A 16,993-nucleotide genomic window follows, 5' to 3' on the forward strand; every position below is an offset into this window, starting at 1 on the left:
ATATTGTTCTATTCTTAGATCATGTAAAGAATTACATTTTTACATCATAAGGAATCAGATAATAACTTAGGTTCAAATTCTGCCACCTGCTTTTCTCTCAGCATCTTATTTTTTCTCATCTGTAAAATCAGAGGTTTATATTAGATAACATCCAAGATCCTTTATCATTTACTGCCAATGACTAGTTCTACCAAAACTGGGGTCCAGTGAACACCTTTCTACAAATATTTAAATTTTACTTTTTAACTTGGCTTTTAGAGTACACTGTAGATAAAACTCAGACTTTAGTTGATATCCACGTTAGTGTAGAATAAAAATCAGCTCTATTATTCCTAGGTTACTGAGCCTTTTGTTGCCATGACTAATTATTTAAGGGAAGGCCTCAAAAATATTTCACGTACTCAGAACTTCAATGAAAGCAGATGGCCTAAAAAGTTTTCTCTATCAAATAGTTCTTATCTCTAAACTGTAGACAAAAGTCACCATTTGTTTCTTGATTGTAACACTTTAGACTGGTTGAACATCAGACATGGACTTATATACTGTAAAACTTAATAATGGGTTGAGTCAAAATGTATCTTCTTAATGCTTTTTCATAACATCAAAAATAAAATGAATGTGCTTCATTCATTTTATGAATGGAGTCATCGAATAGGCTAAGTGTAAAAGAGAGAGGGGAATGAAGACTATGTTGCCCACACTGAATGTTAGGGCTACTTTACACATTTGTTTACACTAGTAGTAAGAATCTTCAAAAACATAAATCACTTTTAGGGATAGACAAAAGAAGAAAATGATCAGAAACAGAGGTTTTATCATGACTTCAATATGTACTTAAGCTGATACTTCCCTTCTCAGAGAGAAGAACATTTCAAAATTCAGAAGGTTCAAAATATGTCAGGAAAACCATCCCACAACTACAAAGGTCATAGCAGCAGCACTGGATTTTAAAATAGATAAAACAATATGACAAAGGCTTTCAAAAAGTGAGTATATTTGAGATAAATATGAAAAAATTGTTCTTAGTTCTTTCACTGAGTTGTGGTATTACACTGACCTAATAATCAGTTGGACTGCAGGCAATTCTGGCAAAATTATGACAAATGCAGAGGAACCAAATGCTATGTTTTGGTTTATAAACAATCTTTTTTATAACCCATATTATAGTTTTTCAAAGACTAGTGTGAATGGAAGTCATCAAAGTTTCCCTTTCCCTGCCTGTAGCTAATGTGCACTCACCATAGGCAATAGCCTCTCCCTTGATTTCCCTATTGCTAAAACTACTCTTTTTAAAAATATTTTATTTGTTTGAGAGAGAGAGAGCCACAGAGAGAGCACAAGCAGGGGGAACAACAGAGGGAGAAGGAGTAGCAGACTCCCCACTGAGCAGGGAGCCCTGACCTGGGGCTTGATCCCAGGACCCCGAGATCATGACCTGAGCTGAAGGCATATGCTTAACTGACTGAGTCACCACATGCCCCTAAAACTACTCTTTTATGCTCTATTCCAAATGCTGTGGTTCCCTTTAATTATTTGTTTTTTTATCCTATCATTTATGAATTTAGAGACTAATTTTAAAATAATGAAGCACAGCAGTATGTTTTTAATATACTTGGTATATGTTATTCAAATAGATGTCAAAAATATAAAAATGTGCCCTGCCCAATAATGCTATAGTTGTATTACAGATTAGTATACTTGGGAGTCAGGTAAGCCTGAGCTTAAATCACAGTGCCACTTTCTAATTTTGTGACTTTGGACATGTTATTTGTGTCTTTCTGATTTATAGTCTCTATAAAGTGGAAACGGTAATACTTTTTAAGGCTTTTGTGTGTGTGTGTGTGTGTGTGAACATAAATGAGAATATCCACGTAGTGCCTAGTGTAGAACCAACCATAAAGACTGGCAAAAAAATTATCAAAAAATGGGCAGAAGACATGAATAGACATTTTTCCAAAGAAGACATACAGATGGCCAACAGACACATGAAAAGATGTTCAATGTCATTGATTATCAGGGAAATACAAATCAAAACTATAATAAAATATCACCTCACACCTGTCAAAATGGCAAAGATTAACAATACAAGAAACAACAGATGTTGGCAAGGATGTGGAGAAAGGGGAACCCTCCTGCACTGTTGCTGTGTATGTAAACTGGCACAGCCACTCTGGAAAACAGTATGGAGGTTCCTCAAGAAGTTAAAAATAGTATTACCCTATGTCTCCAGCAATTGCACTATTAGGTGTTTACTCAAAGGATACAAAAATACTGATTTTAAGGGATAAATGCACCCCAGTATTTATAGAAGAATTATCAACAATAGCCAAATTATGGAAATAACCCAAAATTCTATTGACTGATGAGTGGATAAGGAAGATGTGGTATATAAAGTATTACTCAGTCACGAAAAAGAATGAAATCTTGCTATTTGCAATGACGGGATGGAGCTAGAGAGTATAATGCTAAGCTAGATAAGTTGTCAGAGAAAGATAAATACCATATGATTTTATTTATATGTGGAATTTAAGAAACAAAAGAACAAAGAGGAAAAAAAGGAGAGGGAGGTAAACGAAGAAACAGTCTGTTAACTATAGAGAACAAATAGGTGATTACCAGAGGGAAGGTGGGTGGAGAGGATGGTTGAAATAGGTGATGGGGATTATGGAAGACTCTTGTGATGAGCACCAGGTTATGTATAAAAATGCTGAATCACTATATTGTACACCTGAAAATAATATTATACTATATGTTAACTAACTGGAATTTAAATAAAATCTTTAAAAAATCTAATTACCAAAATCTGATTAGAAAAAGAAAGATTAAAAAAAGTTATTAGTTCCCTTCCCTCTTTACCCATTACAGTATAAAATAATGAGTTGATTGTGATTTTTGAGGATTTTAAGAGAGGTGACAACAGAAAAACATTTACCTGTAAAGTTCAATTTGAAAAATCTTATTATAAGCATTTTTGAGTTTTTCTGTTGAATAAATGAAAATATTTAAATAGTTTACAGAACTGTTGGTTTCAGGTGAAGGAATTGCAAATGATTTCTTTCCTTTTTTTAAAATTTCAAGAAGGCTCCACACCCAGCATGGAACCTAATGTGGGGCTTGAACTCATGACCCAGAGATTAAGACCTGAGCTGAGATCAAGAGTCAGATGCTCAACCTACTGAGCCACCCAGGTGCCCCTGTTTCCTTTCAGACTTTTTCCCCTCCAAAGTTTAAAAATGAGCATATATCACCTTCATACTCAAAAATAAAATTAATTTTCTTTTAAAAATTATTGTTGTGGTAATTTACTTTTCTAATGCTGAAAAAAGGGCAGCCCGGTGGCTCAGCGGTTTAGCGCCGCCTACAGCCCAGGGCGTGATCCTGGAGACCCTGGATCGAGTCCCACGTCGGGCTCCCTGCATGGAGCCTGTTTCTCCCTCTGCCTGTGTCTCTGCCTCTGTCTCTCTCTCTCTCTCTCTCTCTCTCTCTCTCTCGATTAAATAAATAAAACCTTTAAAAAAAATAATGCTGAAAAAAAGTTGTTACCATTAAGAAGTGAACAGTTTGTAAAATGCCAATGCCAGGCAAACTTCCCAAGTGTTGGACAAGGGTTCACAACTTGAATGTAGCAGCATCCTTCACTAAAGTAAAACTGTGACCTTGGTCCTGGAGCAGACAATAGTTTTGAGTGCTTCAAAGAGCTGGGCACAGTTGTCAGCAGCCCAGGAGAGGACTGAAGACAGACAGCAGTGAGTCCACAGAGAGAAGTGAAGGAGGAAGCACAGTCCTTCAGTCCAGAGCTGAGATTACACAGAAGACTGACCAGGGATAGGTGATAACTGTGCTTCAGCTCACAAGTAAAGTGAAGCCATGGGAAACAAATGTTTTGATAAGATCAAATGCTTAAAAGAAATGAGGGATGATGAGTACCCAACTTATAACTAGGAAGTTAGTTGACTCTATAGCTCTGCCCTTGTTAAATGTTAGGTTACCTGAAATCAAAAAGTAAAATTGAATAACATAGGTGCGGCTAGGAAAGAAAAAAGACTTGAAATAAGCCTTATAACCAAACCTCTTGTAAGACAGCAAACCCAGGTGTGCATCTAATAGATAGAGCAGGGTTTGAAAGGGACTTTCTCTTTTCCTTCAAAGCCCAATACATCTAGGCTCACTTCCTGTGTCCTCTATACCCTTCTCTAAACAATGCTCCAGGCAGCTCTTACTATCCCTCTTCTCTCCTCTGAAGCAAGACAATTCACTTTTACTTGTCTTAACTTAGTAATCACATCCTTATAGGGAGCCTCTCATCTGAGTGTTCTTTATTCACAAGAAAATTCTGTCTCTAGGATACCTCTGCAGAGATTCACTCAACTGAATTTAATTATATACTTGACCTCAAGCTTCATAACCGTCATTTATTTTTCCATATGGCATTATTTTAAGCATAATTATTTTGAGTAGTTGTTTCCAGGTTGTCTAAAATGATATATCTGCATTTAGTTAGGTCAGCTACAGATAATTTCTTCATTAAACAGAATAGCATGTGCTCCTGTCAAGTTCAAATTTATAAAGATGTAACTTGAAATTAAAGTTAGTAAATGGCCACCAACTGATTTCCATCATACATATCGAGAAATAAATAATTCAATAACCTTGAAAATCAGTAAGAAAAACCAAAACAATCTTTTAAAAAATGGGCACAAGCTTTTGAATGGTTTAGCAGGCATAGGAAAAGATGATTAGCCTCACTCATAAAGAAATGCTTTTCACCCATCATATTTGCAAAATATCTGACATTTTTAAAAAGATTTTATTTATTTATTCATGAGATACACACACACACACACACAGACAGAGACACAGGCAGAGGGAGAAGCAGGCTCCATGCAGGGAGCCCGATGCGGGACTCAATCCCGGGTCTCCAGGATCACGCCTGAAGACGGCGCTAAACCGCTGAGCCACCCAGACTGCCCCAAATATCTGATTTTTAATGATTTCTTCAGAAAAACATCCCAGGCAGAGGAGCAGGAGACCTTAGTTTTGTCTGGTCTCAGGCATTCAGCTAGATAGCTATCAAATCATTCTGAACACCTGTGAACTCAACAAGCAATCTAAGAAAAGACTTGCTGTAATTCTACAAAAAGCAAAGTAACCACTTTCTGCAAGGTAGGAGGTGCTGAGAAATTAATCCCAGGCAATATATGGGAAAGATAAATAAACTGCAGGGGGAGGGAGCCTCTGTAAACTGCTACTGGAAAGTGATAGAGCAGAGCACAAAATTGGAACTTTTACAAGTGTGCTCTGGTGAGGGACATCCCCACCTGAAAGGTGCTCAGGTGGCCAAGAGGGGTGGAATGCTAGGTGAGACAGAATCCCTGGGTCACAAAAAGAATAGGCTTGCCTGAGTTCAGCAGAGTTCTGGAAGCCTGCTACAATTAGCCCAGGGATGGGCTTTCTGCTAGGGGTTGCCATAAACCACAAATCATAGCACCACTGGGTGACTGCTCTCTAAGCAGGGCCTCAGCAAGTGGCAGAACTGCAGCGAGACCCCCCTGCTACCCTACCTCCACCACCCCCAGGACACTCCCTCCCCACCCCCCACCAAGGGGGAGGAGTGTGTGAGTGTGCTCTGCAGGAGTCTGCAAAGTTTGGAGACTCCAAATGGAGTTGCTGCCTGAAAAAAAAATGCTCAGTCACAGGCTAGATGAACACAGAGAGCAGACAGGAGCCAGGGAGATGAGAGTGATTGACTGCTTTTCCTTGAGGGTGCACTGAAGAGTGGGGGAGGGGGGCGTGAGTGAGCTTTCAGGTCTGGGGCTGGAGACTGGGAGGCTACCATTTTCATTCTCATCCTCTAAAGCTGTATGGAAAGCCTTCAGGGAACAAAAGCCACATGGCGCAATCCCAAGCTGCTTACTTAGACTGGCCACCTGACAAGGGTCGTATAATTCCAACCAGGGCAAAGACACATGAGAATCAGTACAACAGGCCCCTCTCTGAGAAGATGCAGCTCAGACCAAGTATAAGGATCACACAGACCTGCAAAACTCCAGGCTAGGGGGAAATAATATATAGAATTCATGTTTTTTTTTTTTTCTCAAGATTCTTTAATCTTTCTATCTTAATTTTTTTCCTTTTCCACCAATTTCTTATTTTATCAACTCTTTTTGTAAGTCTTATTTAATTTTCATTTTTACAGTTACATTCTATCCTTTCATTGTATTTAATTTTATTTTTGTATATATATATATATATATATATGTAAGTTTTTCTTTCTTTACAATTTTGGGATGTAGTTTCTTCTAACAAATAGACCCAAATATACCTAGAATCTAGTGTATTGCTCTCTTCTGTTCACCTATCTGATTATATTCTCTCTCTCTCTCTCTCTTTTTTAATTTTAATTTCTTTTTTTTCAGTTCAAGTCTCTTCTGATTTGTTTAGTGTCTATCTCTCTGGTATCATTGTTGCTATTTTAGTATTTTGTTCTTTCATTCATCTATTCTTCTCTGGACATAATGACAAGATGGAAAAATTCACCTCAAAAAAGAGAACAAGAGACAGTACTGCCTCCCAGGGATCTAATCAGTATGGATTAAGTAAGATGTCCTAATAAATAAGATGTTGGAAATATTTAGAATAACAATTATAAAGATATTAGCTGGGCTTGTAGAAAGCATACAAGACACTAGAGAATCCCTTTTTGGAGAAATAAAAGAACTAAAACCTAATCAAGTTGAAATAAAAAAGGCTATTAATGAGATACAAAAAAAATGGAGGCTTTAGCTGTTAGGATAAATGAGGCAGAGAGAGAATTAGTGATACAGAAGATAAAATTATGGAGAATAAAGAAGCTGAGAAAAAGATAACTACTGGATGGAATATTTGAGAGATAAGTGATACCATAAAGCAAAACAATATTAGAATAATTGGGATCCCAGAAGAAGAGGAAAGAGAGGGAGGGGCAGAAGGTATATTGGAGCAAATTATAGATGAGAACATCTCTAATCTGGGGAAGGAAACAGGCACTCAAGTCCAGGAGGCGCAGGGAATACCCTTCAAAATCAATAAAAATAGGTCAACACCTCAATATATAACACTGAAGCTTGCAAATTTCAGAGACAAAGAAAATCCTGAAAGCAGCTTGGGACAAGAGGTCCTTAACATAAAAGGGGAAAAGATTAGACTGGCAGCAGACCTATCCACAGAGACCTGGCTGTCCAGAAAGGACTGGCATAATATATTCAGGGCACTAAATGAGAAAAATATGCAGCCAAGAATGTTTTATCCAGCAAAGCTGTCATTCAAATAGAAAGAGAGATAAAAAGCTTCTAGGACAAGCAGAAACTAAAAGAATTTGTGAACATTAAACCAGCCCTGCAAGAAGTACTAAAGGATATGTTTTTAGCAAATGGAGAGCTCCAAAATAATATAGACCAGAAAGGAACTGAGACAATCTACAGAAACAATGACTTTATATGTAACATAATGGCACTAAATACATATCTTTCAATAGTTACTCTGAATGTAAATAAGCTAAATGCCCCAATCAAAAGACACAGGGTATCAGATTGGATAAAAAAGCAAGACCCGTCAATATGTACCTGTAAGAGACTTATTTGAGACTCAAAGACACCTCCAGATTGAAAGTGAGAGCTGGAAAACCATTTATCATGCTAACGGACATCAAAACAAAGATGGAGTAGTGATCCTTATATCAGACAAATTAGATTTTAAACGAAAGACTGTAATAAAAGATGAGGAAGCACACTATGTTATAATTGAAGGGTCTATTCAACTGTAAATATTTACAATTACATGGGAGCAGCCAATTATACAAACCAATTAAAAACAAAATTAAAGAAACACATTGATAATAATACAATAATAGTAGGGGACACCCTACTCACTGCAATGGACAGATCATCTAAGCAGAAGATCAACAAGGAAACAAGGGTTTCTTTCAAGATGGACTCCACAGATCTATTCAGAGTACTCCATCCTAAAGCAACAGAATACACATTCTTCTTGAGTGCACATGGAACATTCTCCCAAATGGATCACATATTGGGTCACAAATCAGGTCTCAACTGGTATCAAAAGACTGGGATAATTTCCTACATATTGTCAGACCACAATACTCTGAAACTGGGACTCAATCATAAGAGGAAATTTGGAAAGAACTCAAATTCACGGAGGCTAAAGAGCATCTTACTAAAGAGCAAATGAGTTAACTAGGAAATTAGTGAAGAATTTTAAAAATTCGTGGAAATAAATGAAAATGAAAACACAACTGTTCAAAACCTTTGGGATGCAGCAAAGGGAGTCTTAAGAGAGACGTATATAACAATACAAGCCTTTCTCAAGAAACAAGAAAGATCTCAAATACACAGCCTAACCTTACATGTAAAGGAGCTAGAGAAAGAACAGCAAATAAAGACTGAACCCAGCAGGAAAAGAGAATTCATAAAGATTAGAGCAGAAATCAATGAAATAGAAACCAAAAGAACATTTCTCCAAAGAAGATATACGAATGGTCATCAGACACATGAAAATATTCTCCACATCACTCAGCATCAGGAAAATACAAATCAAAACCACAGTGAGACACCACCTCACACCAGTCAGTCAGAACAGCTAAAATGAACAAGTCAGAAAATAACATGTTGGCAAGGATGCAGAGAAAGGGGAACCTTCTTATACTGTTGGTGGGAACACAAGCTGGTGAGGCCACTGTGGAAAACAGTATGGAGATTACTCAAAAAGGTGAAAATAGAGCTACCCTATGACTCAGCAATTGCACAACTGGGTATTTACCCCAACGATACAAATGTAGTGATCCAAAGGGGCACGTGCACCCCAATGTTTATAGCAGTGAGGTCCACAATAGGCAAACTATGGAGAAAGCCCAGATATCCATAAACAGATGAATGGATAAAGAGGTGGTATATATATATATATATATATAAATAATGGACTACCACTCAACCATCAAAAAAATGAAATCTTACTGTTTGCAATGACATGGATGAAACTGGAGGGTATTACGCTAAGCCAAATAAGTCAATCAGAGAAAGACAATTATCATATGATCTCACTCATATGTGGAATTTAAGAAACAAAACAGAATCATAGGTAAGGGAGGAAAAAAAAATAAAACACAATGAAATCAGAGAGGGAGACAAACCATCTGATTCCTTAATCATAGGAATCAAACTGAGGGCTGCTGAAGGAGAGGGGCCTGGGAGGATGGAATAACTGGGTGATGGACATTAAGGAGAGTATATTATGGGTATTATATAAAACAGATGAATCACTGACCTCTACCTCTGAAACCAATAATTTATTATATGTTAATTAATTGAATTTAAATTTTAAAAATTAAAGAAAAAGAAAAACAGATTACCTTCTCATACTGTTAGTGAGAATACAAACCGGTGCAGTCTTTTAAAGGGGTAAGCTGATATTATCAAAAGTATCAGTGTACATATTCTTTCATAGAGGAACTGTACTTCTAGAAATTTATCCTACAGGTAAACTCAAAGTATATTATATTTTGTTGACTCTTTTTCACATTTTCTCATTTCTGAAATTAGGATGTCATATCATAGTTTAATTGGCAGCATGGATTTTCTTTCTTGGTGGCATGTAAAATAATAGTGATCTTAGACTCGATAATGTCTTAGAGTTTATGAAATATGGCATTTGTAGGATATTTTATTGAAAGTTTTTGTCTTAGTAGAAAACCAGAAACAATCTAAATGTCTGTTAGTAGGAGAGTGGTTAAATATAGTACCACATACAATGCAATACTCTGTAGCCCTTACAAAGAATAAGGAAGGCAGCATGGAAATATAACTATGATGTATTTTAAGTAAAGACATCAAATTATAGATTGTTATATAAAGGGGAAGAGGACGCATGTGTATACAGTTTGGCATACGTTTACATATGCATATAAAATAGCTTTCATTTTAAATAATTTTAATAATTTGATATTAAGAAAGTATCTGGAAAGAAAAAATTTATCTGATCAGAAAGAACGTAAATGAGTAGAACTTCAAATGAAATTTACCTTTTCGCCGGCCCATTTCAAGCTTGCAAGGAAGGACATGACCAATGTGCATAGTCCTCCTGACCCAGGGAAACCAAAATACACACTACTGAACACAGCTAGCACAGACAGCCCCAAAACAAGAAATGCTCTCTTCCACACAAGTTTGTCCTTGAGGAGAGAAAAAAAGTTGATTAGGTCAATTATTTCATATAGCTGACTTTTATATTTTTATATTTTATTTATTTTTAAATATTTTAATTATTTATTCATGAGAGACAGAGAGAGAGAGAGAGAGAGAGAGAGAGAGAGAGAGAGAGAGGCAGAGAGAGAAGCAGGGTCTCTGCAGGAAGCCTGATGTGGGACTCGATCCCGGGGCTCCAGGATCTCGCCCTGAGCTAAAGGCAGATGCTTAACCGCGGAGCCACCCAGGTGTCCCAATATATAGCTGATTTTTAAAGATTGGTTTTTCTATATTCAGGATTTTAGTGGAAAATAAAAATGTCTGTCTCTGCTCATAAATGCACGCCATAATACTTTCTTTTCCTTAATAAAAGTAGAGTCAGCACATGTACAGATGCCAGCTCCTCTTTCAGGAACTCTAGTTACTTTCCTCTGCAGTTATCAAAGTGGAATTTCACAGGGCTGAATGCAACAGTAAAAAAAAGTGCATGGGCTTTGGAGCCAACAGACCAGAGTTAAAATTCTAACTCTTATTTACCCCTGGAATATGTAGTGGTCACATTATTTAGCTTCTAGTGGTCACATTATTTAGCTTCTTCAGGCTTTGTTTTCTCCTCCCTGAAAGCAGTTATGTTATAGGGTTTTTGTGAAGGTTAAAGATGTGATATCTCTATAATTTTCAGGCTATTTTCTCTTTAATGTAACACTCCCTTGGTTTTTCTTTCTAAACCCTTGAAGATTGGGACACGTGCGTGGCTCAGCAGTTGAGCATCTACCGTTGGCTCAGGTCGTGATGCCGGGGTCCTGGAATTGAGTCCCGCTTCGAGCTCCCTGTAGGGAGCCTGCTTCTCCCTCTGCCTATGTCTCTGTCTCTCTCTCTGTGTCTCTCATGAATAAATACATAAACTCTTTAAACAAAAAAATCTTGATAACTGAGATGCTTTAAGAGCCTATAGACTGAGAGTAGTTTTTTGTTGCTGCTGGTTTTTAAAGTCTAGGAAATGTGCACCTTTCTCCCTTTACTTTTTCTTCTTCAACTTTTTAAACTTCTTGATCACTTTTTAAAATTTTTATTTTTAATTTTTTTGTGCATAGTTGACACACAATGTTGTATTAGTTTCATTTGTACAACACAGTGATTCACTTCTCTATGTTATGCCATGATCACCACAAGTGTAGCTCTATCATCTGTCACCATACAACACTATTATAATACCACTGACTATATTCTGTGTTGTGTCTTTTATTCCCATGACTTACTCCATAACTGAAGGCCTATACCTCCCACTCCCCTTCATCCATTTTGTCCATCCCCCTCCTCTCTCTCCTCCAGCAATCATAAGTTTGTTATAGGCTTTATTCTGCTTTTTGTTTGTTTATTCGTTTTGGTTTTAGATTCCACATGTGAGTGAAATCATATGCTGTTTGTCTTTCTCAGTCTGACTTATTTCACTTGGCATAATACCCTCTAGATCTATCCATGTTGTTGCAAGTGGCAATATCTCATCCTTTTTTATGGCTGCTCAATATTCCATGTATATACTGTACCTTTTTTATCCATTCATCTATTAATGGACACTAATGTTGCTTTCATATCCTGGCTATTGTAAATAATGCTGCAATAAACATAGGGGTGCATAATCATTTCAAATTAGTATTTTCTTTGAGTAAATACCCCGTACTGGAATTACTGGGTCATATGGTATTTCTATTTTTAATTTTTTGAGGAACCTCCATACAATTTTCCACAGTTGCACCAATTTACATTCCCATCAAGAGTTCACAAGTGTTCCTTTTTCTCTACATCCTCGTCAACACTCATTATTTCTTGTCTTTTTTATTTTAGCCATTTTGACAGGTGTAAGGTAATGTCTCATTGTGGTTTGCATTTCTCTAATGGTGAGTTATGACAAGAATCTTTTCATGTGTCTGTTGTCCATTTGTATACCTTCTTTGAAAAACTATTCAGATACTCTGTCCATTTTTAATTGAATTATTTGTTTTTTTTGATGTTGAGTTGTAGAAGTTCTTTATATATTTTGGATATTAAGTCCTATTGGATATATCATTTATAAATATCTTCTCCGATTTAGTAGGCTGTCTTACAGTTTTGTTGATGGTTTCCTTCATTGTGCAAAAGCTTTTTATTTTGATATAGTCCCAATAGCTTATTTTTGCTTTTGTTTCCCTCGTCTTAGGAGACATATTTAGAAAAATGTTGTCATGGCCCAAACTTTATGATCAGTTTAGAAGGCAAGCAAGTACTTCTTTAGAAGTTCTTGATTTGGAGGCATGCAGGCTCTAGTGGTAGATTACCAGAGTTCATTCCCAGCTCTGCTGCTTTCCAGCTATGTGAACTTGTTCAAGTCACTTCTCCATAAATTTCAATTTCCTCATCAATAAAAAAGATTATATTAATAGTACTCTCTTCATGGGTCTTTTTCATGGTTTACACTAGACTACATAGATTTATATGATTGCTTTAGATCAGTGCTTTCCAAAAGAACATTCAGGGATGTTGGAAATTTCTGTATCTTGCCATTAAAATGTTCTCTATCTGCTATAGCCATATGTAGCTAGCTAGTGGCTTCCATATTAAATGGAGTGTCACTTTACTGTACTTACCACATCATTTTTATATATAGTAAGCAACAAAATGTAGGCCATAATTTTTCTCTTTATTTTGTTGTAATTAGAAAATCTCACAATTTTATTTTATGATTCATAAAATCTTTTATAATTTTTGTTGGAGTTTTTAAAAGCATTGTAAAAATTCAAATGAATATACCTTCTGGCAATGGAAATATTAATTTTCTTAAAATTCTACTTTAGTTGAGTTTCTAATTCCATTCAAAATGCCCTGAAATCTCAAAATAATACCAGTTCTTATAGAAAAGAAAGACTTTTATATGTTTATCTATCCCAAGGGACTTAGGAGGGTAAAACAAAACTAAACAAACTCTGTGAATATTAAGAAATCAGTGTGCATAATAAAGAACTTTGAAAAAAAAATAAAGAACTTTGATCTCCTTGGTAAGAAATATTAGATGATGTTATAATAAGATATTAAAGTTTAGGTATTTGATAAAATTAGAATCTAAGATATGCTGATACTAAAAAAAGAAGTCTAAAAGCTATTTTATATCTTGATTTAGCTGAACATTATGAATAATAGTAAAATAAAAAAAATAATAAAAAAGGCTTATGTATTTGGAATTGATGTTATTTATTTCTTGGTAAAATTTGAAGTTTACATAATATAAATTAGAGAAAAAATTCTAGGGTTGGGGATGCCTGGGTGGCTCAGTGGTTGAGCGTCTGCCTTTGCCTCAGGGTATGATCCCAGGTCTGGGGATCCAGTCCCACATCGGGCTTCCTGCAAGGAGCCAGCTTCTCCCTCTATGTCTCTGTCTCTCTCTGTGTGTCTCTCATGAATAAATAAAATCTTTCAAAAAGAATTCTAGGGTTGTATTAAAATCTTACACAGTTGACCCTTAACAACATAGATTTGAGCTGCACAGGTCTACTTATATGCCAATTTTTTTTGATAAATACAGTACACTACTATAAATATATTTTCTCTTCTTTATGATTTTCTTAATAATTTCTCTTCTCTAGCTTACTATATTGTAAGAAAAAGTGTATAATACCTACAACATACAAAACATGTTAATCAACTGTTTATGTTATCAGAAATGCATCCAGTCAACAGTGGGCTATTAGAAGTTAAGTTTTTGGGGAGTCAAAAGTTATACATGGATTTTTGATTGTGTAGGGGGTTAGCACCCATAATCCCTATGTTGTTCAAGGGTCAACTTTATCTCTAGCCCTCTTCATAAATCTCATGGATAGCACTGCTTCAGCAATTAACAATTTTAGAATGAGGAGCTATTTTCTAGATTATGTTCTTCACATTGGCTTTCAGAGGACTCTTCCAGAATGTTTTTCCAATGACATTTTAAAGCATGACTTTCCTATAAATTATTTCTTTTACCTGGTCACTGCTTGGAAAGTACTGAATAAAAAATCCAAGAAGAGATCCAGCTGCCACACCAATGACCACTTCTAAGATTCCTCTGAAAACATTAAAAACTGTAGAGCCTTAAAAACATATAAAAAGATAAACTTCAGACAGAATTTTAAATCCATAAATACTTAGACTTTACTTTAATCATCAACATAAAGCATCTAATTACATAGAAGGAAAAGTATATAGATAATTCCTGATCTCCACATTCTTAAATACATGTGACTTAAAATGTCTAATAAAATGGGCCTGTATTATAAGAAAGCTATGCATATTATTGCAGATAAATTCCAAAACAGGCACACACAATGATTTGGACGCCTTTTTGTTCATTTATTTCAATAAAAATTTACTAAAGGGCCTAGGAAAATATGAATAAAATAAAATTTATGAATCAGAGCTAATTTGTTCTACTATACAATAGGTAAAGGTTGAGTGAAAAGACAGATCTAGTTTTCAAATTGCCATTTAAGAGCCTAATTTTTTAAAATCATAATGTATTTTGATTTTAGTAGCTCTGATGTGTAGAATATAGTAACTTAAAATCAAGAATCTCTCTTTTTAAAAAATATTTATTTATTTATTTATTTATTTATTTATACTCTTTACACTCAACATGGGGCTCAAACTCACAACTCCAAGATCAGAAGTCACATGCTCTTCCAACTGAACCAGCTAGGAGCCCTAAGAATCTTTTCTTACTACAATGAATGTAGGGGACTTACTGTTTCTAAAAGTTATTTCTAAAAGTAAATCTGAAAACAAATTATTTTTTAAATTGTTCCCAGATGAGCCTTTATTAGTTGTATAGCTTCTCTGAAATATCATCATATAACTCATCGGTAATAATACAATAATAGTAAGGGATTTTAGCACCACACTTACATCAATGGACAGATTATCTAGGCAGAAAATCAACAAAGAAACAATGGCTTTTAATCACACACTGGATTAGATGGACTTAGCAGATATATTCAGAACATTTCATCCTAAAGCAGCAAAGTCCATATTCAAGTGCACATGGAACATTCTCCACAACAGATCACATATTGGGTAACAAATCAGGCCTCAACAAATACAAAAAGACAGATCATACCATGCATATTTTCCTATCACAATGCTATGAAACTTGAAGTCAACCACAAGAAAAAATTTGGAAAGACCACCAGTTTATGGAGAATAAAGAACATCCTACACTAAGGGCATGTGGGTGGCTCAGTTGGTTAAGCATCTGACTGTTGATTTTGGCTCAGGTCATGATCCTAGGGTTGTGAAACTGAGCCCTGCATTGGGCTCCATGCTCAGTGTGTCGTCTGCTTGAGATTCTCTCTCTCCCTTCCCTCTGCCCCTCCCCTTCCTCATGCTCTCTAAATAAATAAATAAATAAATAAATAAATAAATATCTTTAAAAAGAGAGAATATTCTACTAAAGAATGAATGGATCAACCAGGAAATTAAAGAAAAGAATAAAAAAATACATGGAAACAAATGATAATGAAAACATAACATTCCAAAACTTTTAGGATGCAGCAAAAGCAGTCATAAGAGAGAATTATATAGCAATACAGGCCTACATAAAGAAGCAAGAAAAATCTCAAATATATAACCTAGCCTTACACCTAAAGGAGCTAATAAAAGAAGAACAAATGAAGCCTAAAGCCAGAAGAACGGAAGTGATAAAGATTGGAGCAGAAATAAATAATACAGAAACAAACAAACAAAAAACCAGTAGAAGGCTCAATGAAAGCAGGAGCTGTTCTTTGAAAAAATTAATAAAACTTATAAACTCCTAGCCAGACTTTTCAAAAAGAGAAAATCCAAATAAATAAAATCACAAATGAGAGAGGGGAGATCACAACAAACAACACAGCAATACAGTAATTATAAGAGAATATTATGAAAAACTACATGCCAACAAATTCGGCAATCTGGAAGAAACGGGTAAATTTCTATAGACATAAACTACTAAAACTGAAACAGGAAGAAATAGAAAACTTGAACAGATTGATAACCAGCAAAAACAATGAATCAAGAATCAAAAATCTCCCAATAAACAAAAGTCCAGGGCCAGCTGGCTTCTGAAGGGAATTCTATCAGACATTTAAAGAAGACTTAATATCTATTCTTTTCAACTGTTCCAAAACATAGAAATGGAAGGAAAACTTCCAAACTCATATTATGAGGCCAGTATTACCTTGATTCCAAAACCAGACAAAGACTGCACTACAAAAGAGAATTACAGGTCAATATTCCTAATGAACATGAATGTAAAAATTCTCAAGAGACTAGCAAATCGAATCCAATAGTTAAAGAATCATTCACTATAATCAAGTGGGATTTATTCCAAGGTTGTAAGAATGGTTCAATATTTGCAAATCAATCAACATGATAAGAAAGGGTAAGAGCCATATGTTCCTCTTTATAGATGCAGAAAAAGCATTTGACAAAGTATAGTACCTATTCTTGACAAAAACACTCAGCAAAGTAGGGATAGAGAGAACATAACTCAACATCATAAAGGTCATATATGAAAGACCCCCAACTAATTTATCCTCAATGGGGAAAAACTGAGAGCTTTTCATCTACAGTCAGGAATAAGACAAGGACGTCCACTCTCACCATTCTTATTTAACATAGTCCTAGCCTCAGCAATCAGACAACAAAAAGAAGTAAAAGGCATCAAATCAGCAAGAAGTCAAGCTTTCACTATTTGCAGATAATGTGATACTCTA

General features: G+C 35.5%; 1 protein-coding gene across 1 annotated transcript in view; it reads right to left on the minus strand.

Annotated features, from left to right (window-relative positions):
- SLC9B2 (solute carrier family 9 member B2) overlaps positions 1 to 16,993 on the minus strand; it is a 58,660-nt gene that overhangs the window by 12,675 nt on the left and 28,992 nt on the right. Inside the window, exons 9-10 of the mRNA XM_041757653.1 lie at positions 14,229 to 14,335; positions 10,073 to 10,222 (exon numbers count right to left, since the gene is read on the minus strand). Of these exons, the coding sequence (XP_041613587.1) occupies positions 10,073 to 10,222; positions 14,229 to 14,335 (257 nt within the window). The remainder of the gene's footprint in view (positions 1 to 10,072; positions 10,223 to 14,228; positions 14,336 to 16,993) is intronic.

This window comes from Vulpes lagopus, chromosome 6, assembly GCF_018345385.1.
Source record: "Vulpes lagopus strain Blue_001 chromosome 6, ASM1834538v1, whole genome shotgun sequence".
Classification (NCBI taxonomy): domain Eukaryota; kingdom Metazoa; phylum Chordata; class Mammalia; order Carnivora; family Canidae; genus Vulpes; species Vulpes lagopus.